Below are 23,283 nucleotides of genomic sequence, written 5' to 3'. Positions count from 1 at the left end.
AGGGGTCTCCTGCAGGACACTGGGATGAGAAAATGGCCACTTACCTCTTTGCTGTTCTCTTGAGAAGTTTGTCCATTTAAGACCAATTTAGCTGCAAAACCAAATCTATGACCATGCTGACCATTAGCATGGAGACTGCTTTCTAAATCTTGGAAATTTAGAAATCCTTGCAAATTCAAGGAGTTATATGCAGTGCACAGTTTCCAGTAAAACAGAGAGAATTAAAGGTAGTGGAAGAGTTTAGTATCATGTTTAGTGTCATGTAGAGCCATGTTTAGTCTGTCTATACTTTCCATTGCACTGATGTACTTTTTTCAGTAAAAATGTGTTGACTGAAAAAAAAAATCGTATCATTTTCTAATCCAAAAAGACAAGCCTAAAATAATTTAAATCTTGTGTTAATAGAACTTGCTTGTGCCTCTAAAAAGCAGAGACATTTAGACTAAATCTCTAGCTATCTTTTTTAGAAGAAACAGAGTTCACTGTTAGTAGCATTCCTGTTTGTGTCACCCAAGTTTTCTGAATTTAGTCTGTGGATGTGCCCACATAAAGCCAGACCAATGAGCATTTTTTGTCATGACTTCAACAAGAATGTCACAGCTGTTCAGTGCAATCTGGCAGTGTATTGGAGAGACATAAAGAAAGAGATACAAGTAAGCAGATGGTGTTCTCCAAAGTTTTTGCTTCAATGTGGAAGTCTCATGTCCATAAAAATGTCCAAACTTCTCTGATGTTCTTTTGGAAAGTTAGCAAGAGGAATGACTGCTTGCTGCTGAGGACAGACTATTCTCTTCTTCAGTTCTAATTAAGATTCCTCTTGGAAAATTTTATAGTTCTGTCCTCTTGTTCACCCTTCATGTTTTAGTGGATTCTCAAGATCAGTGATGCAGTAAGATGGGAAATAAAGCTGTTTCATATTCTTTGCACTTTTCCATTAAAAAATCCTCGTAAACTACAACCCTTTGTAAACTTTCTTGCAAATTGACTGTTCCAGAATATAGGAGAGCAAAGAGTGAAAAGTATCTGGCAAATATTTTTATTGCTGAAAAAATTTATCATCTGATCTGCTAACATTTGAGCATCTTTCCATTACCTAAACACATCATATCTAAGTATTTTAATGTCACTGAAATAGTCCAGGTAAATTTTATTAAGCAGAATCCTTTCATTTTATACTAATTTATCAAAAGCTTCTCATTTGTAGGTAATTTCATTCTGTTTTTTCTCTGCTTTCATGCATGGGAAATGTTTGAGCATATGAGCAGAACTTGTAAGCCTAGACTTGATCTCCTTACAGTTGTAGTAATAGATGGCATCAATTTATAACTGGTAAGATTCATTCTCAGTTTTAAGAACACAGCCAACAGATCACAAACACACAGTTAATACAATCTACAGGCTCAATTTCAACAAATATAAAGCTTATAGAATCAAGGATATTATGCAAATCAGGTTTTACTCTGGAAATGCACAGACAGATTTTTATACTTGGGGCAAATTAATTACTGTGAAAAAAAGTGCATTTTTTTTAAGCATACCATAAGGTCAGAATTAGAAAATTCTGTGGTTTTCATGCATTTTGCAACTGTTTTTTTCTGTGAAGATGTAATAGAGTAAACAGGTTTCACCAGCAGATGTCTCTCGTTCTTCATTGTCAGAATGGGCTTAATTTTAACTGACCTTCAGCAGAGGATTTTTTTTCTTTTTCTTGTGGTTTGAGTAGGGAGAACAGAAAATAAATATCAGAGTGACTTTGGCTCAAATGCCAGTATTTTTTCTGTTCATGGGGCAAATTGCAACTGTTTCTAAATGATCATATGACATATTGTCTAAATGGTGTTTATATTCATCTAAAATTTCTAACATTTGAACTATGCTGTAATGTTTGCTTATTCATTCCAGTACTATTTACCCTGGAAGTGTTTCTTGTCATTGTTATTAGGCTTCATTTTTCTCTGAAAGATGATGAAGAAAACAACCAGATCATCTTGGATCTTGCTGTTTACAGGTCAGATTTTTCCCAATAATTTTTGCCACTCATAAGATGCAATACACAGTGTTTCAATTATACTGCTCTCTGTAACGGGGACTTTTCACGAAGAAAACAAATAATGTAGTGGATAATGGAACCAATCTCAAAACTTGTGCCAAAAAAGTGAAGTTGAATAAGCCAAAGGCCCTTCAGACTGTTCTGTTAATCCTGAATAGACACTGTTTCTAATAGTCCTTTTGGGAACTGATGTTTTCTGCAGACACAGACAGGTGTCTTCCACACCTGTTCTCTTTAACATACGTAAAATCTTTTCCACTCCTGCTTTGCAGATAAGGGCTGTGGGGAGTGGGTTTTCTGCTCATGCTTTGGCCCTAGAAGTGCTTCAGTACAGTTCATGTGCTTCTAGTTAAATTCTTCTTCTCCCTGAGACAGAATAGAGTAGACTTGTCTTATTTTCCTTGATTAGTGGAAAGAGTCCGTGGCTCATTCCTATCCTTGAAATGTACCAGAGCATTGCTTGGAAGAAATTTGGTTGAATCAGGCAAAATATGACAAGGAGGTAGTAAATATACTGCTAAGCATTTCAGTCACCTTTTCCATTCTTCAGGAAGGGGTTGGAAACCCACAAGTTTATATATCCATAATAGAAACTTGTTCCATAAAAATTGAACTAGTTTTATAGCACTAAAATATTACTCATGCCAGGTGTGCTTCCCTTGAAAGTCATTCATTTCCCTCAAAATAGGTTTGCTCTATGTTTCTGACTTACAAGATACAGATCTTTTTCTAGAACCTCAGAAAATCTATTCAAGTGCAATAATTTGCTGGATGTACTACAGAGTCACAGAATCATTTAGGTTAGGAAATACCTTCAAGATCATTAAGTCCAGCCTTTAACCCATTATGACTTTGTCAGCTACACCATAGCACTAAGTGCCATGTACAGTCATTTCTTGAACACTTTGGGACCCTGGGTAGTACATATTTTAATAGTCTGTGCTCACTTGTAAGAAATGCAGACTAAAACATTTGAAAAATTCACCTGTAAAGTAACATTGTAAAAGAAGGGAAATGGGGAAATAGGTACTTGTGCATTCCCATGAGTCACATCGGGTGTCACGTAGTGAAGAGCAGATGTAAAAGTGGAGCTTTTACAGGCCACAAATTTTGTTAGAAAGATTTAAAATTACTGTGTTCTGTGGGAAAGGAAAGTATATCTGTTCTTTGTTTTCCAGCAAATTCTGTACAAAAAAAGGGAATTTCTGTTATAATTTTAGTAGTAAAACCTTCAGAAGGGATAGTAGCAAATTATTTTCACAATTTTAAATAGTACATTGATTAATTTTCATATTAATGCAAAGCACTGAACTAAAAGATGAAAGACCTTTTTGTTTTCCTCAAGGATTTTGAATCCTTGCAGTTATACAAAAGCTAATGTCATGGACTTGGCAGAACTTAAGACGTTATTATAAGTGACATTCACAGGAAGATCATGGGGTGTTTTTCCCCAAAACTTTAAATCCTAATAGTATTTTGGAAAGTTTAATAACTGAAATTTAAGCTTGTGCTTTATAAACTATGAAACTTTGAAAGAGCTATATGATCTGTTGTAGATTGATTCATTTATTTATATTTCATGCTGAAGACATTTGGACACTTCTTTACTTGATGTTGATGTGCAGCCAACTTACATACGAGTACTGGTGAAGGGAAAGGTTCGTGATTTCTTATACATTCATTTCAAATCAAGAGTTAATGTTTGCCATAGTTATTCAGTGGACTCTGGATCTGACTTCTGTAAGTTACCAGTCATTTGCATCTATGCAGAGGGAATGTTCTTTCAATACCAAGATCATTTTGAACCACACATAAACTATGGAAGTCCTAACCAGAAGATGTACAAAGCCTGAAATAAAATTTCACTTTCCTTCTCTCCTCTCTTCTTATTCCCCCTGCAGAGTGTACCATAATTCACTTTAGAAGAGAGCTTCCTAGTTGCCCTAGGCTAGAATTTAGCAATTTCACAATCTGGAATTTATAGCTGACAGAAACCAATGGATGTATGTTCTTTTGGAAGGGCATTGAAAATGTCATTCCAGTTTTCTCTTTTCTTGGTGGTTTTAATTTTATCATCATTTAAAAAAAAATTCAAAGTGCTTCCACAGTAAACCAAAATCCCTATTTTTAACTGAGCCAACTGCATAAACAAATCTTGAGAATTGATTTATGTCTAAATAGACTGGATAATCTTTCTCATTTAATTGCTGATATAAGTCAAGCATCATTTTATAACCTTCTTTAGAAATACCACTTCAGGAATGGCAGCAATTCCAGGAACATACATCTGACTCTACTTGTAAGCAAAAGCTACTTAGCATAATTTATTAGGTTTAGTAATACCATACCTAAAGTGAAAGCATTTAAACCTGCAGTGTCCTTAAAATCAAAGGATGTGATAGTGGTGGTTTTGTATTTGTTTCGTCCATGTGAAAGAAAGAAAAAATATTCTAGCATGATATACTTCAATTCCATTTTGTCTTGTAGCCTTTTCAGCTCGTGCTCCCTGAGGAAGTGAAGCCAGACAGCAGCTCTGCTAAAAGATCACAAACAACTGGTCATTTAGTTGTCACCATGCCAAAGGTATGTAAAATAGGAGACATCACACAAAGGTCCTTAAATGTTGTGAGTACTTTGGGAATGTTTCTGAGTTACAGGTAACATCTGGCTTGCTAAAGATACACAGTCTAGCCTTTCCCGCAGGGGCATATTTTCCTAAAAAGGAGCATTGCATAAAGACAATTTCATTGCAGAGCCAAGCCTTAGTATTTAAAATCCCTCTACAGGAACACAATGAAAATGAGTATTAATAGAAATTTATATTTCCTTTACTTTAAACAAGATCAGCTTTTTTATATGCTAAAAGAGACTATGCAAAACATGTGGTATTGTGCAAATGTGTAAGAAGATAGCTTTTTTTTAAATAATGAAAATAAACACATACCTATTTCCTTTTTCCACTTGTGAAATAATAAGAATGAATCAGTTTATAAAAATTTGTGTGGCACACATATGTATGAAGGTTACATGTTTGTTCAAATAAAGGGATGATGCACTACTCTCATTTCTCATGTGTTTGGAAAAAGAGTTGCTTAATTCATTTTCCCTTCATGCTCTGCCTGACTGGAAAAGATCCCCTGACCAGCTGTACAAATTACTGTGACCATAGAGCAAGAAGGTTGTGGCAACATGGTGTTTCAAATGAAACTGCTTGGAGCAGACAGGGAGCTGGAAGTTCTAGGGAGGTGGAGTTCCAGAGATGAGAATGGATTATATGGTGAGGTTCTGGATGCTGAGGGAAAAGTTAATCAACTGTAGCATCTGCTGTTGCCTTGGGAGGGTTGGGTTGCTTTTAAGGTCTCTGTCGGACATCTTATACTTTTGGCTTTTGGAATATGGTAATCCTGCCCAGGGATACAGTAAAAAAAACAATCTCTTGGTGCTCTAGCCTTACCCTTCTGCCCTTTAGGAAATTTCTCTGTTGTGTAAGGGCAGGGGATATGTGTGAGCTCACCAGAATATATCAAATACAGCATTTCCTTCTGAAGGAAGAAACTATTTAGCAGAAATAGCCTCACCTGCTATATGGGATCATTTTTTTCACTTTGTGATTCTGATTTAATTCTAAGACTATGCATCTAGTAGCTCTAACTTTTGGCTCTATCTTTTGTGGTTATTACCTTCTATGTTCCCTTCTACACTCCAGTCCCATACCATCTGTCTGTCCCTATGAGGACAGCCCCTCATCGAATCACAAACTGTCACTCTAGCATCAAACATGCACTTTTGCCAAAAACTGTAAGAATACTAAAATTTGTACTTATTTGGTTAAGGAAGATATTTTCTGAATGTTCAAAATTCACTCAAATGAGAATTTATGTTTCCATAAATTTGTTTGAAAATGAGACCTTGATATTTGTCATTTTGGATAGTGTAATTTTCAAATGTATATGATTTTTTTTGTTTAATAGTAACTTGGCTTTGCAGTTTTCTGTGCCATACCCTGCTTTTATTACTCATACATCTTGCTAGTCCCTTTGTGGATGATCAATGCCTTAGAAAATGTAAATATTTCCAAGTGTGTCTGGATATATATTAACTCTGCTGCCTGCCTATAAAATCATACCTAAATCAGAAAAATGAATATTCTCTCTTCATATTGTGATTGAGAGCTGCCTTTATTCCATTATTAACTTTATATTTAACCTACCTTGATATTTTAGCTACGCCTACATATTTTGCCTAGCCTGAGGCTCTGGAGCATACTTCATCTCAGAATACATGATTCTTAGAATACATCTCAGTAAAATGTGAGGAGAGAGTAGCACTATAGAATAACTGGGTAAATGTTCTCAGCTTTGGTTCTGTCTAAGCATGCTTTGGTTAAACTACTCTGCTGGAGTATTTTGGACACAGCAAGGGATGCATGAATGGAATGCTGCATGGTGTCTTTGTTGTCAGTGGATTCTGGAAAGCAGCTTTGCAGAAAAGCAAAGGGAGTCTTGGTTGCCACGTAGTTGAACATGAGTTAGCATACCCTCTTCTGTCAAAGAACACCAGCTGAGTCCTGAGCAGTGTAAGGAGCATGGCCAGCAGGTGGAGGAAGGCCATCCTCCCGCTCTGTTCAGCTTTGGTGAGAGACACATGGAGTGCTGTGTCCAGTGCTGGGCTCCCCAGGGCAAGAGTGACATGGACCTGCTGGAGAGAATCCAGCAAAGGGCCACAAAGATGATCAAGGAACTGGAGCACCTCTCCTGTGAGGAAAGGCTGAGAGAGCTGGGACTATCCAGCCTGGAGGAGAGAAGGCTCAAGGGGATCTTATCAATTCACAGAAATACCTAAAGGAAGGGTGCAAAGAGTCAGAGCCAGGCTCTTTTAAGTAGTGCCCAGTGACAGCACCAGAGACAGTAGTCACAGACTGAAATGCAGGAGTTCCCTCTGAAGACCAAGAATCTCTGACTGTGAAGGTGATCAGGTGCCTGCACAGGTCACCCAGGGAGGTTGTGAATCCTCCATCCCTGGAGATATTCTAAAGCCATCTTTAGAATGCCCAGTGGTCCTGGGCAACTGGCTCAAGTGGGCCCTGCTTGAGCATCTAATTTGGATTAGATCCACAGGTCCTTGCCAATCTCCAGCATTCTGTGATCCTGTGAACTGGATTTGCTGACCAAAGATGGATCTGTGTTACTTCACTGAAATTGCAAGTACAGGATACTAACCTATTGTTCGCTGTTCTTTTTACAGTCACAGAATCTGTTCTCTTCCCCTAGGACTGAAATAGAGTGCTTAGTTTAAATTTTGGGGCATAGATCTTCTTCAGATGATCTTGAACCATACAAATTTTGTTCTTATGGTTAGTGGGATGTAATATAGGAAGAAAGGTAAATAAATATTTAGGCCAATAAATATTTTTCTTGCAGAATATTGTGGCTGATTTTATCAATGCTTGAGAATACTAGCTCATGATCAGCAACTTAATGGGAATTCCTCTTAGTAAGAGGAATTTGTATTCTGGAAGACCAGAATACAATCAATTTCTTTCAGGCTTTATCAGTGACAAGACAAGCTTAATGACCATATTAAGCTGTATTATATCCTTTTGTTCCTAAAAAAGTTATCAAAATAGTATTTTTTGCAGCTACATAAATGGCCTAGCACATTACTTACATAACTGAAATATTGTCCATTAATCTAAAAATAGTCTCCTATAATAAGCTTCATGCAATAGTATCCTAAAAATAGTTCTCTCTTCTCAGTAACACAACAGAAATCTATCTGAATTCTAAGTGGTTTTCATTTGTTTTAATAAGCTTCTGATCAGGTTAATAAGCCTTGATGATTGGTGAAAACCAATCATCTTCCAGCCTGTTTAGAGTTCCCTAGTCTTTAAAATAAAAAATAAAACCTCTTTCCTTGCCTCTCTGATGACCTTGTCACATCACAGATGTTGGAGATAGTAAATTCTACATGAAGTAAAATAAAGGAATAATTTTCACATTCATTTCTGGAAACATATTTTTCACCATATTACTGGCTACACAACAAATCGTCACAGAATGGGTGCCTTTCTAAGGGAGTGTTTACCAACATTTTTTGGAAGGTCATCAAAACAAAGTGAAGGACACAATGTTCAGTGAAATAATACAGTGGCACTTTTAAAGTGTAGTGTTTATACTGCAATAGTCCTTTGTATGGAGATTTTGCATGAGTAAGGTGTTGACAGTGACTACATTGCACATGCCTTGTGTTGTGGGAAAAATATTTGTGACATGAAGCTTCTCAGATTTTGAACCTCTATGCTGTGGCAGCATTATCTTTACAGATGATGCAGGCAAATGAAAAACTGGGAGATTCTTTAATAGAATTTGACTAAAATTGGCAAACTAATAAATTATTTCATAAAATGTCATCAGTAGATTACACCAGCATTTTAATTACTGCCTCAGTAAAAGCATCAAACCCCAGTGTTATTGTCAAGCAGGTTTTATTTAGAGTTCTGAGACATTCTCTGTCATGTTTTAAAATTTTCTTTTCCTTAGTTTAGTGAGTCAGAGAGTAAAATTTGGACTTTTGATTAATTCTTTATTATATTACCAGCCACAAATGAATGCTGGCAGCTTTTTATTGCCTGGGATTTCAAAAGAGATTAGAAATTTAAAGATCAATGAGAGTTAGATTCCTTAATTAATCTAAAAATAGGAGTGGTGTGTATTATGCATGTCAGTGTTATTTGATAGAACTACTTTATGTAATTCTTACTTATCTAGGTATGGTAAATGCAGTAATATTTCATTACCATCAAAGGCATGTGGAGACACAGCTGTAGAACCCTAGAAATCTAATAATCCTTCAGCATAAGCATGATTCAGGGAAAATCTGTTACACAGAGGAATTAACATTGTAGAATAAGAAAACCATTGTAGGAAAAAAAGGATGGACTGAAAATATGAATAAAAATATGGCTTTCGAATATTCCTTCTGTTTTCTCAAATACACTCCAGGTTTTATTTAAAACATCTCGATCTAGAATCCTTTGATAATGATCTTAAAAGGGGTGCATTTTCTGTTTTCTAATTAATCATAGAATCATAGGATATGCTGGGTTGGATGGAACCCATCAGGATCATCAAATCCAACTCTTGGCCCTGCACAGGACACCCCAAGAATCACACCACGTGCCTGAGAGCATTGTCAAAAGTGCTTCTTCAACCCTGCCAGGCTTGGTGCTGTGAGAGCTTTCCTGGGGAGCCTGCTCAAGTGCCCAAACACCCTCTGGGTAAAGAACCTTTTCCTAATATCCAGCCTAAACCTCCCCTGACACGGCTTCAGGCCATTCCCATGGGTCTTGCCACTAGTTACCTGAGAGAAGAGATCAGTGCCTGCCTGTCCTCTTCCTCTCATGAGGATGTTGAAGACCTCAGTGAAGCCTCCCCTCCATCTCCTCCAGGCTAAAGAGACCAAGAGACTCAGCCACTCCTCATAAAGCTTCTCCTCCAGACCCTCCACCATCCTCGTGGCCCCCTTTGCATGCTCCTTCATAGCTTCATGTCTTTTTTATATTGTGGTGCCCAAAACTATACACAAAAATGTAAATATTAGAAATCATAGTATTAGTATCATAAATATTAGTATCATAGAATAACTTTCAGAAAGCTTCATTATATTAATTTAGTCCATTTTCTTATATACCACAGGCTTCAAATTTCACACTGATATCTTACTACTGAGCCCAAATTAGACAAATCCTAACCCTTCCCTAAGTTCCAAGGTCAGTTCTTGTCAAGGATGTATTTTCTTAGGAGTGCAGAATCAGCACATTTCTTCACAATCCTTGATGGTGTGCTCTGAGAGCAAAGTAAGAAGCACAAGTCTCAAGGGGATCAGCAGGATGAATTTCTGTTAAAAAAAAAAAGAACACTTGAAAAGAGGGAATGTAGAAAGAAACAAGGCTTTCTTTCTCTCATCAGAGTATATACAGAATCAGAGGGGTTCAGCCTCTTCAATTTCCAGAAACAGATGACAGAAGCTACAGACTGTCATTATATAATTTGGGGTTCAGAGTGGAGATTTAATTCACAAGGCTTCTGGAACAGACTGCTCTCAAATCAGTTGGACTATGAAACAGTCAATAACATGACACCTATTTGGTGTAGTTCCTGTTCTTCCTCCTTTCAGATGCTTAAGGGATCCCTCTCCCATGCTGTTGTTATGAAGGGAAAGAGACATCCTTTTGCAATCTTGCTTTGCAATGAGATACCCTTTTGTCAATAACATATCTTCCAAAAATCATGGTGGATGTGTTTTCTTTGAGAAGGGGAATTCATCTGGGCTTTGAACCTAAGTTTCTGTTTTAGCAAAGGAGCTGATAGAGTTTGTGGTCAGTTGTCATTTGAGTGAGGACAAGTCCAGACTGCAGATTATTTTTTAATAAAAATGTCAGAACAAGTACTTGGACACCAGAACCGAAGTGCAGTCAGTAATGTGCATTATTAACATGGTGCTAAACAAGATAGCATATTTAAACATAAGTAGATGTATATATTTAAATACTCTTTTCTTGTATAATTTTATAAATGTTTGACTGTATTTCCATTCAGATAATTTGGTTTAACTTGCCTTATGTCTGTGTTTCATACTGAGTGAAGAGTGTTAAAATGTAACAGAAAGAGTAAATGTCACAAGAGAAAATTTATGCAGACACTCTCAATTTTCTATTTTTGAAAGATTATTTAAATGCTTGCAAGCAAAAGTGTCAACTTTTATGAGAATTATGTTTTGTATATTTTTATTTTAGGCTAAAGAAATAATCCTGGCTAAGCAAAAAGTTTCAGCTTCCATTAAACATGCTGACTGCAATGCACAGCAAAAAAACACAAGAAGGTAATTCCTTTTTATCTTCTGCATCAGTTTTATTTTTATCAGTGTGTTATTCACATGCCAGAATATGTACTTCTTTTAGGTTATTGTTGAAAATATGAAAATATTGATTAGTGTAGAGTAAAAGTATGTCTGAAAGCTTTAGATTAATAACCTGTCTGGTGCTGTTTATTAAAAAGTGATCTCCTTCAATAGCAAAGCCAAAAATCCATTTATTTTTTCCTATCAGTTTTTTTCCATCAGCTCATTCAGGTTGTTAACTGGTATATACTAAAACGAAATCACCTTCTAAGAATGGCCTCTGCAGAGCTCCTTGCTATGGAACCCAACTCTGGAAACCTTTAAGAAAGCAGTTATTTTGAATCTCTCTCATGAATGTATTTTCTTACTGTTATACAGCTTGATCTGCTGCTCTAGTAAATAGGTTCAAAAAACTATTCTGCAAGGTCTTGTAACACAGATCCATCCTATTAAATGTGATGTCAACTCCAGCTCTTGAAATCTTGTAATGAATGACTGCCCAAAGCAAGTGAATATCAGTGATGCACTATTTTCTGTTTTTACCCCTAGCAAGTGCTACTGTAGATAGACAGTGGGGTTCATGAACACTTGGCCTAAGTACAAATACCATGATACATGTTTTAATCTTTCCTTTTCCTTTTGCTTTAGCAAATGATATTCATACCAGAATAAGATATTGTAACAGCAAAGTCCCTTAAGCTGTTTATCCATTTATATTTGAAGTATTGCACTTGTTTACTTGTTTGATTTTATTGTGTTGAATCTTGTTAAAAAGGCTAAGCAGTTAGTAAAAAATGGCATTTTGGATTGTGGCTTTTCTTGGTCTCAATATTTAGGACACTGGCAAAATGGTTCTGCAAGAGTCAATTGTAATTAATTCTACTTTTAATTTCTTATTTCTAAGAAAAATCAATCATTAACTTCTTTTCTTGATGATCTGCCTTATGAGAAGATGAGAGGGCACCTGCAAGTATTTTTTGAGATTACTAGTGAGGCCCAAGGACTATACCCTTTCCTTAAGCAGCAGTCATTACAACAGTGTAACACTCTGATTACAGAGTATTTAAAATATTTTTAGAAGGTCTAGGTCACGTGGAGGATACTTACTCTCCATTATACTTGCAAAGTCATGGCAATCAGGTCAAGTCCCTGGTGACTGGAAAAATGGAAATATTGCACCCATTTTAAAAAAGAGTAGAAAGAAGAATGCTAGGAACTTGTCAGCTGGCAGAATATCATCCTCACCTTCGGGGTTTCTCCTCTGCCTGGGTATCATGGAACAGATCCTCCAAGAAGCTATGTTGAGGCACACAGAGGACAGAGGAATGATTCAGGACAGCCAGCACAGCTCCACCAAGGGCAAGGCCAACCTAGTGGCCTTCTATGATCAAATGACTCTATCAGTGAGCAAGACAACAGCTATGGCTGCCATCTGTTTGGACTTTTGTAAGGCCTTGGTCATGGTCCTCCCCTGTGATATTCTCAGTTCAGCCAGAGAGAAAAAGAGAAAGATTTCTGCCAGGCTAAGCCTGGGAAAAAGTCCGAGAGGAATGTAAACAATCTATTATCTTGCTTTCCATTCATATTGGTTATAGATATGTTCTACCACACTGACCTAAGCCCAGTGTACTAGTCAAGTGAAATGTTTTTACTTGAAGACCAATGGAATTAATGTTCACGATGTTCTCTATAAAAGAGAGAAGTGCTTTTGAATAAACACTCGTTTGCCTTCTGAAATCGTGCACGTCATTTCGCCTGTCCCTGACTCAACAGTGTCACTCCCCCAACATCCTTCTCTCTAATTTGGTAAGATATGGATTTGGTGGATGGATGGTTCAGTGGATCAGGAATTGGTAGCATGGTTGTGTCCAGAGGGGAGTAGGCAATGACTCACTCTCTGGATGGAGATCACTGGCAAGTGGTGTCCCTCAGGGGCCCATACTGGGACCAGTACATTTTCATGTCAAGCACACTCTCAGCAAGTTTGTGGGTGACTCCAAGCTGGGTGGTGCAGTTCACATGCCAGAAGGTGGGATGCCATCCAAAGGGATGTGGACAAGCTTGAGAAGTGGGTTCACATCAATGTCATTGGGTTGAACAAGGTCAAATGCAAGGTGGTATACATGGGTCAGGACAGCCCCTGGTATAAATAAAGACTGAGGACAGAAGGGCTTGAAAGCAGCCCTGAGAAAAACTTGGGGATACTGGTGCATGAAAAACTGGATATGAGCAGGCAGTGTGCACTTGCAGGCCAAAAGGCAAAAATGGACCAAAAGCAGCATGGACAGCAGGTTGAGGGAGGGGATTCTCTTCTCCCTCTCTGCTCTACCAAGACCCCACCTGGAGTTCTGCATCCAGCTCTGGGATCCTTAGTACAGGAAAGACATGGATCTGCTGCAGCCAGTCCAGAGGAAGGCTACAAAAATTATCAGAGGGCTGGAGCGCCTCTCCTATGAGGAAAGGCTGAGAGAGTCTGTGTTCTTCAGTCTGGAAAAGATAAGGTTTCAGGCAGACCTTCTAGCAACTTTTCACACTAAAAAGAATCTTGTAAAAAAGATGGGAACAGATTTCAAGGCTTTTTTTTTTTTTAACGTAAAGAGGGGAAATATATAAGAAAGAATTTTTGTGTTATGAGGGTGGTGAAGCACTGGCACCAGCTTCCTGGAGAGGTGATGGATGCCCCACCCCTATAAACATTCAAGGTCAGGTTGAATGGGACTCTGAGCAACCCGATTTACTTGAGGCTGTGCCTTGCTCATTGCAGAGGGGTTGGACTGGATGACCTGTAAATTTCCCTTTGAACCCAAATCATTCTGTGAGTCTATTCTATGACTCTTCTTTGCAAAAGGAATAGTGCTTTTCCACAGAAGTGCAGCTAAATCTTTAAATGCATAACAAGAAAATAAATTAAAGAAATAACTTGTGGATTAGGAAAATATATTTCCTTAGAACCCTCTGTCTTTAGTTTTGGCTGCATAGCAAATGTTTAAATAATAATGGGAGCATGGAAGTAATAATGTGAAATGGTGCTTTTTCCTGACAGCTGATGAACAAAAGGTATTCCGTGGCATAGTGAAACTCCAAAAATTTGTGTTTGATTTCTGTGCAGTTTTAATAATATGCTTCCTGCAGATTTTGAGGGCTAAAATATTAGAGGAATAAATACCACAAAAGTAGAAGTAGGAAAAGAGTCTTTGAAGTACAGTTCTTTCTAAAAATAGTATATGTTTTGACCTCTTTAGCTGAAAAGTCGCTGACTAGCCAGATGTTAAAAATTTGCTGAATAGCTGTCTCTTAGATTACAGAAGAACATTCATTACAGTGATTATGCTTGACAGCTACAGATGTCTTAGCTAAATGCTGTCAGACATATAATCTGCCAAACTGTAATGCAGAGATTTAAATCTCTTTAACTCTTGTTAGCTAGATTACATGGTGATATTGTCGTTACTTCTGCCATGTATGAGAGATTTCTTCTGTGACTATATACGAAAATGTATTTGGAGCCTTCAAAGAGGCAAGTTTCTGTGGAAGGAATTACACTGATCCATAATATTTAGACTAATATATAAATAATAGACTGATCTATTATATTTACAAAGCCTCTCTTAATGCAGTAGCTGAGTGTGCCATTCCTTACTGGAACTGGCCTCCCAGTTCAGCTGTAAGATACCAAAGTTGAGTTCTCCACAGCTGCGTAAAGGAAATTCAGAGGTAGAAAGAAACCAACATTTCAGAAGTTGCACTGGAAATCTTAAGGGTAGCAGTTACATAAAGTCAATAATCCTTGTCTCATACCTTCAGCTTTAGACTATTTTTCCTTTAGCGTGTTGGAGAAGAAAAAAATTAAACACAAAATGTCTCTAAATGTAAATACACACATTTAAGTTCCTCCAGTAATTAAATATTAATAGGAATACAGCTGTTTTCTTTCATTTTTTGAGTTTTCGTCTTTAGATTTTATTTTGTTTTTTGTTACTGTAGATCTTTATATACAGAGAGGTTGAGAAATGCAGCCAGAGAATGGTTTATTATGAAGAGGCAAAGGAATGGAGTGGCAATTTCTGCAGAATTAAAATCTAATCAGCAAGTTCTGATCTATAAACACCTTTTATATTGAAATAAGGAATATAAGGTAGAGATGATTCCTATCTTAGTAGTTCAGGCCTTGCTAATCTGACTGCCCTAAGTGTCTTTTCCCCTCTTAGCCATGCAGGAGTGTACTGTGTGACCAAGCCAGCACATGCTCTAGAGAATACCATGTAATACATTATGTTGGAAATCTGACTTATATTCTACTGGAATCAGTTCTTAGTGGTAGTGAATAATGTTTGGCTTTTGGCAATTTTTTGTTTCAGTTTTGTTTGGTTTGGGGTTTTTTCATCTGGATTCTTAGGGAGAAAAAAAAAAAAAAAGAAAAATATGCTGCTGGATTGTCTACCTCTGTCTGCTGGTGAACCCATAAATGCCTCTGAAGAGGTTATCTAGTTTTAACCAAATTTCACAAATTGTGAGAGACATAAAATATATAAAATTACCTGTAAGTTATATTGAACTTGAGACTGAGAAAACCTGAATATTTTCAAACACTGTGTTGAATTTTAATTCTAATCTTTTTCTAGCAAACATGGCACAATAAGACTTATTAAAGGAACTTCTTTTATGGTGTGCAGTTTCAGTGATAAACGAGCATTACTTTACTTTTCTTGGAGAAATCTTTGGATTTAGTTAAGTTTTTCTTTGCTTATTAACAAATAAAGAGTAAAAGACTGATCATTTTGAAAATTCTCTACAGCTATCTCACTTGAGATGTAAGTGTTGCTGAAGATGAAACAAACATACTGCAAAGCTCTGTTTTACTGGATTACCCTGATTTAGCTTTAGTGGCCTGAATGATAGATAAGTAAATGTGTGCAAAGATCACAAATGACAAGTCAGTTATCAGTTCTGTTGAGATGTAATGCCTTTGATAAATACCTGGGATTAGATCACAAATCTTGAGAGTTGAATAGTTTGCAGAATTAATATTTTCTGGTAATGAAGTTTGCTAGTTGTCATGAAGACACTGAGAACTTTTAGAATGCAAGTAATATTATATGGGAAAGGAGGAATCATAGAAACTCTAATTTAGTTGGCTTCTTAACCAGAAACTGTAGTCAGATATGACTAAGAAACATGTTACAAGTGTTTTTACTCAAATTAATTTCAAAATATGGAGTAATTTGCATTCTCATAGAGGCTTAGAGCTAATCAAAGTAGAGTGTGTACATCTCCATCATTTGACTAATTAGGAGAACAAAAGGTGGGGTTCCTCAAAAGTGATTTGAAAATTAATTTGCACACTGGCATCTGATCGTCCTTAACTATAAGAACAGTGACAAGGCTTCAGAAATGTGCCCTTCTGGAGAAAACATTCTCAAGAGAACACTTCAGTTATTTCCTGATCACTGCAGTCTAAAGTTATCTTTGGTTCTGCATATGGGACAAGGACAAAAGTCTGAGGGCAGAGATGGACTTAAAAGTTACTTTCTAACAATCCATAACTTTGAAAAAGTTAGAATAAGATGTGTTTTCAGTATATGCTTCCCAAGTGTTTAAGGGTTTCAAGTTTGGTTAACAAATTTAACAGTGAAAGGAGAGAAAATAAGTTTATATTATAGCCATATATGGAAATTCAGAGTCAATTTGCAAATTGCAGGTATTGGAGCATTTTTCTTGCTTGTAGACAAGGTCAGTTTAAAATTTAGCATCTTGAAGTGATTATTCAAAAGGAAAGGGATGGAGCAGTGAAATTGAAAATGTCACAGTGGCTATGATTTTTTGTCTAACTTTTAGAAAAACATGGATGTTAGTAATATATATATTCTCAGTCTGATGAATCCTATTCATGAAATATATTTGTCTTTAATAACAGAATGGCCTAGATATCATCAGCCTTTTCTTTATCAGAACATTTACCACTGATTTGTTAGATATTCTTCACTGTTTTGTCCCCGAGAAATGCATTTGATTCTACCAGTATTCATGTCTTCCAGCTGATTCTGAAGACTCCAGTTAAAGCTTCATTTCAGATTACCCACATATATGGAGATTTGAAAGGTCTCTTACACAATGAAAGAGGAATTAATTTTCCAAGTATTAAAAAAAAAAAAATATTTGCTCAGATTACCTAGTAGATTTTTTTCTAAGCTTATATTTTCAAAAATTGAGACCAGGGTATGACAAGTATCCTACATTCACCATCAGTTTTTAACATACCTAAATAAAGATTTGTCTTACTCTAAGCTCTCAAATAGAATGTCATTCCATATACTGAAATCACTCTATTTTCTTATTCAAGAAAATGATTTATTAGTACTTTGTCTAGGGTGATAATTACTTTTTGTCCTGTTTCATTCATAGTGTTAAAAGATTTGAAAAAGTGTCTCTTCAAAGGAGTTGGTTGTGACTCCTAAATATCTTTATATTTATATCCTGATACCAGAAAGGAAACTTTCAGTCACATGTCAATAGCCATATATTCTGGATCAAAGATATGAGAAATCTCTAGCAATCTAAATTTTATTGAAATTCAGAAGTTGACACAGGGAAATGTAACTGTCAAATCATTTAAATATCAAGTATGGGGATTAAAGACTGTGTAAATAAAAGTGTAAATTATCAAGAAATACCAAATTATCAGATATGCCGTATTGTCACATACCAGATTGTTCAGCAGCCTGCTATAGTTATGCAAAACTTTCTTTATTGTGGAGTTTTCTAATTTTATTCTTTAAAAGCCTAGTCAAACTGTGTGGAGGTAGAAGTAGCCTTTCAAAGGAAAAAAATGTCAGGAAGAAATAAAGGATTTCATTTGTTTCTGTGTGGTGCTCCAGTGTTTGACCATAATTTTTTAGGTAGAGAACACTCAGCAGCAGGTAGCAGTGCCAGAAACTGTCAACTTCATCTATTTTTAGATCTGACCTTGAAATAGTTTGCAAACACTGACATTTTCAGGTATGTTCTCTAGCTGTTCCTTCAAGGAATATTTTTGTTTCCATAACAGCTGTTTTACCATTGCTCATGGAAGAGCTTCAGCAACAAGATGGTTTTTATTCTGTTAATTACATAGAAAAACCCTTGTACTTTCTTCAAAAAATATTCAGGTGGTTACCCTTGACCTCATCAATACCCAGGCTCCCTCGCATAGATTGCATGATGAGAGCAGTAGGTCTGTTGTAGGTGCACTGATTTCAGCCTAGCAGAGAGTCTTGCTGTCAGCCAGTTGTTGTATCATTGTAGCTGGGATAGCACTGTGGAGCTTTACTAAACAAGTATAGAATGTTTGATCATGTTCATGTAAGTACATAAAAACCCATTTCCTTTCTGGAAAAATTCACTCCTCTTGATTCTCAGTCTTACCTGTTGCTAACATACTTCAAGATTACATGTGTTGCAATTTGGAGAATGACTGATGCAATAACCTTATCATAGCTTGTTGATGTGGATTGTTACTTATGACACTCACTGTGAATTAATTTCTGCAGTACTGAAGTTTATTCTGCTACTAAGCAATAAGATATTCAAACTCCATTATTGTGTTTTCATGAATGACAGTTTGTACAATTTTAGAGCTGTTGAACAAATGTGAGATACCACTGCTAATTTAAATACTTCAAATTAAGGAAACTCTTTTCTAGCATGTGATGGAGGGACAAGCTGAGTCTAATTTATTCTCATGTTTGTGCTTTTTTAGCTTTTTCTGAGGTGCCTCAGATTAGTGGTAAATGCTTAGTTTAAGGGTATGCTCTCTTTCTGATCTCACCAACAGCTACTGATAAAGTGATTCCAGGTCATAGCACATTTTGTAAATTACACAGGAAACAAAAATGCCCTTTACTTTTGGGGAATGAACATTTTTCAGTATTGCCACAAATGAACACTTTTTTGTTTCATTAAATAGTATATTGCAATATCAGAAAAAAAATTCTAGCTTTATAAATTGAAGAATATTCAGAGTAAAGAAATAAGAATGTTCTTGTATTTGTTTTCATTACCCATAAAATTTTACTCTGAGTAATTTTTGCTTATGACATTATTTGGAAAAGATTTATGCAGATTATTAAAGCAGCTAGCTTTTCTGGCTGTTTACTGCTCAGAAAAAAATGATCAAATTATTCTTTAGTACAAGAAAAATCTAATGGCATAGATCTGAAAGAGGTGGTTAGGCTGGTGACTGCCTCTTCTGGAACTCCTGATTTCCTCAGCATAGCACAGGAGCAGAGGAGGAGCCCTCCCATGAGCCCCTCTGCATCTCTCCTTCAGTGGGACAGAGACTCTGCACACAGTGAGGGCTGGGATGCTTGCTCACATCTCCCACAGATGGAGAACCACTGGCAGAATCTGGAAGCTGCCCTACAAAACTCTCCCTGTTTTAACAACTAAAGATGGTGTATTTTCAGTTTAAAATCTTTTACTGTACTTTATATTCAAATTTTCATTCCCTCTGTTGTCATCCATAAAATGCATTCTGTCATGCAGTGACTTTGCCTCCCCCTTGTTTGTTCTATTTCTAAGGAGCCTTTCTGATCTCCTGGATAAACAGTTTTTTCACATCTCTGAAGGGTGAGGCACTGTCTTTTCTAATGCTGAGCTGGGAACTGTGACTCAGTATAAAATGGAGTATGAAGATGTACAAATCATGTTGTAATTTGAAGAAATTAAACATAATTGTACAATTAAATTTCCAATTTTCCATTTTTTCATGTAAACAGATACAAATTGCATGAAAGAAGGTTAGATTTTTTCCATTTAATCATTGAGCTCCTCTCTTAGAAATAAACAATGAGATTAAATGCTACAAGATAGAGAGTATGTTTCAAATCTTTGATCATCATGTGATGTGGATAGATTACCTTAATGAGTGGTCAGTACACATTTCAAAGTGTCATCTGAAAGAGTATCGTTAATAGCAATAGAATATGAAAATTGTGTTAAAACTCTGATTTTTCTTATAATTTAATTTAATAAAAAACAATTGGATTTAAAAAAGATCTTATATCAAAAGCCAACCATTTGTACTGTGATACCAGCAGTCACCATGTTCTGATATAAAGGGAATTACAGCTATCTAAAATTAACTTTGGAAGTTGGAGACTAAGGATCTTTTTGTACAAAATCTTAGAGATTTTGTATTACTTTCATGTGTTTACACTTAGGGTTTTTATTTAGCAATAAATTCTCAAGTTACAAGAACTCTTAACCCTGGTTTAATTGGACTCAGTAACAACCCTCATACCATGTGTTTATAGGCAGGCACCCAAAATAGAACCATAGAATCACATAATGCATTCAAACAGTTCTGTTATATTCAACACTGAAATTATGCTTTTTCCATTTATTTCCCTCTTGTCTCAGGAGTGGACAAGTTGAGAAGTTGGAAGTGGATCCCAGTAAATATTCATTCCCTGATGTGACAAAGATAATCCAAGAAAAGGAACGAACTGGACAGGGACCTATAAAGCTCCAACCACAGAAGGTTACAGAGGTTAAGAAGAGCTGTGTTGATTTTGAAAATAATGAAGATGTTCCTCCCTTAATTTGAAACATTCTGAAATATCTCCTTTATAAGTAGTGTGAATGCTTGTGTTGAATTCATGACCCTATATGTAAATAAAATAAAATAGAGCTGAAGTTGGCAATAATGTTACGTTTCCTGTAAATAATTTTTTTATGCTGGTGTTTTCTGCTGCATTTTCTGTTAGTATATTGTTATATAAATTGTTTTTTGTAGATTGTTTACTTAGTAACTCTGAAATTAGAATAGGGGCCTTATATCAGAGATTGTCATTTTTTCAAACAATTTACTGTCTGGGTTGAGAAATGACACATTACTGTAGAAAATGAGAAAGGGAAGGAAGGAAGGAAGGAAGGAAGGAAGGAAGGAAGGAAGGAAGGAAGGAAGGAAGGAAGGAAGGAAGGAAGGAAGGAAGGAAGGAAGGAAGGAAGGAAGGAAGGAAGGAAGGAAGGAAGGAAGGAAGGAAGGAAGGAAGGAAGGAAGGAAGGAAGGAAGGAAGGAAGGAAGGAAGGAAGGAAGGAAGGAAGGAAGGAAGGAAGGAAGGAAGGAAGGAAGGAAGGAAGGAAGGAAGGAAGGAAGGAAGGAAGGAAGGAAGGAAGGAAGGAAGGAAGGAAGGAAGGAAGGAAGGAAGGAAGGAAGGAAGGGCTTGTAACAAGAGTTATGATTTTTCTCATTAAACTAAGCATAGGAAAAATCTCTGTGTATTCCTTCAGTGTTTTCATTTTCATAACAGACAACAGTAGAAGAAAAGGGTATGGTTGGAGTGTAAACTACCATTCGTCACTGAATCTCCAGCATAATGCACAGCTCCTGGATTCTGGAGCTTTCCTAACAATCCCACTCCTTGAAGATTTTGGGAGAGAATAAAGAGAAACTTGAAGAAAAAAAATAAGTTGAGTGACCTACATTACCTTCCTTATGCATTTGTAATTGTTTATAATGGAAGATTTCATTTGGAAAAGAAAATGCTTCAGATTTAAATCAGTTTGCTTTTAGTAAAGAGCAAGCAAAGTCAGGAAGAATCAAACAATATTTTCTGGTTAAAATTTGTTTTCATCCTTAAGATAGAAGATTAATAGGTTGCAGTTATAACTGAACCACTGTTTAAGTTCAGATAGTGCCCACAGTATCCTCAGCACATAGTCACGATAACACAGCCTTTGAAAGTGCTGTATCCCTAATTGTGAAAAATATTGTGCAAAAACCTCAGCAGTTTGAATGAAAATATTCCCATTGAATTCTGGGAATTTTTAGCCACTCTAAAAGTGTTTTATAGTTTTCTTCACAGATGTTTAATGTAAGATAAAGATAAATAGTGTATCTTAAAGTGCACTGAAGAGAAGCAGAAAATATCCATCAGCTTAGGCTGATGGCTTGAACCGATGCATTTTCTTCGGTTGCAATTTGAAATGGATAGAGGGTAAAAAAATGAAGTTTCATACTAATGCTAGATATACTAAAAGCTGAAAAGAAAATTTATATATCTCAAAGACATAAACCAAAGTTGAATTTGGGCATCATCTGATGGACCATCCTATCATCTTGGATTTTTGTTTTGCAGTGACTCAATTTTTCCAACTTCAGAATAAATTCTTCAATGATTCAAACCTCTGAGCCCTGGAATATATTTAATCAGCTCTGCTCTGGTTAATGGAGAATAAAAACATCAACTGCTTTTGCAATATGTCCCAATTCACTAGAAATGCCTAACCTTGCCAGCTAACTATGGAAAAGACATATTAAATTTTATCTCTTGATCTCACTGAGTAGTAATATGCCCATAGGGTGAGCATGGATCATTTTCTAGATTGCACATCAAGGTTCTGTATTTGAGATGGCACAGGGTGTCCCTGCCCTGGGGGTGGCAGTGGGGCTGCAAGATCTTTGGGACAAACAGGTCCAGCAAGGGCTAAAGGTGACAGCAGTACAAGAGGAGGAGCTGAGGAGGGGGGGAGGGCAGGAGGGGCTGCAGGCTCAGAGGAGGGGTCCCCCCCTGGCAGCCCCTGAGAAATCCCTGTGGAACAGAGACCACCTTGCAGCCCAGGAAGAGCCTGGGAATCCTAAAAGTTGGTGCTGTTTCATGAAACTCTGCAGCCCAAATAGGTAAACAGGCAACAGATAAAGTAATTTTTAGCAATCAGGTGGACATTTTATAGTTTTATTCCTTTCAAGCCTACTTCCTTTTGTTTCAGAAGTATGAATTTTGCTGACCTTGGGACGGATGAAGAGAAAAGGCTCCACTACTTTTTTGAAGATAAAAATCAGTAAATTTTGGCAGAAGATCCAATTTTTTTTAATTTCCTGTAATTTCATTGAATGCTGTGAGGATTTCCTGATGTTTCTAAGAAGTGAACCTTTTACAAGATTTCCTCCTTTTCTTCATTTCCTATTTCTAAAAATCTTGTAGGGACAATCAACCTAGCAAACCTTCAGCCAATATGGATGAATCTGTCAAGAGTTTCAGACAATTGTGGAAAACAGAGGCATCCATGCAGCTTGGTCAGGTATGGTTATTTTATTTTTTCATAAAGAGAGCTATAAAAATTAATCTCTAATGTCAAACCAAAGGATAATATGATTGTATCTTTCCCCATTACAACTCAGCTCTCTTTTTCATGTGGTTTCATTGTGAATAGATTTTGCTCTGGTTTTGGGGGGAAAAATAAAAAATGTATTGAGCTACAATTACACCTCATAGAAAAATTAATAGCAGGTACCTAAACATTATTGGAACTACTGAAGAAAGAGTTGTTTCATGTGGTAACATAATCTTGGGATC

The 23,283-nt window shown here is 36.5% G+C and overlaps 1 protein-coding gene across 3 annotated transcripts in view; it reads left to right on the top strand.

Annotated features, from left to right (window-relative positions):
• DNAAF11 (dynein axonemal assembly factor 11) overlaps window positions 1–20,636 on the top strand; it is a 34,468-nt gene extending 13,832 nt beyond the window's left edge. For 2 of the 3 annotated variants that reach the window (XM_053985772.1, XM_053985791.1), the window contains exons 8-12: window positions 1,943–2,008; window positions 3,639–3,708; window positions 4,538–4,633; window positions 10,845–10,930; window positions 20,345–20,636. In XM_053985772.1, coding sequence (XP_053841747.1) covers window positions 1,943–2,008; window positions 3,639–3,708; window positions 4,538–4,633; window positions 10,845–10,930; window positions 20,345–20,531 — 505 coding nt within the window. In that variant the 3' untranslated portion in view covers window positions 20,532–20,636. Of the gene's footprint in view, window positions 1–1,942; window positions 2,009–3,638; window positions 3,709–4,537; window positions 4,634–10,844; window positions 10,931–11,852; window positions 12,666–20,344 lie in introns of those variants that run through there. The other variant, XM_053985783.1, reaches the window with a different exon arrangement.
• Window positions 20,637–23,283: the final 2,647 nt, after the last annotated feature.

This window comes from Vidua macroura, chromosome 1, assembly GCF_024509145.1.
Source record: "Vidua macroura isolate BioBank_ID:100142 chromosome 1, ASM2450914v1, whole genome shotgun sequence".
Lineage (NCBI taxonomy): Eukaryota > Metazoa > Chordata > Aves > Passeriformes > Viduidae > Vidua > Vidua macroura.
This window is presented reverse-complemented; position numbering and strand designations above follow the sequence as displayed.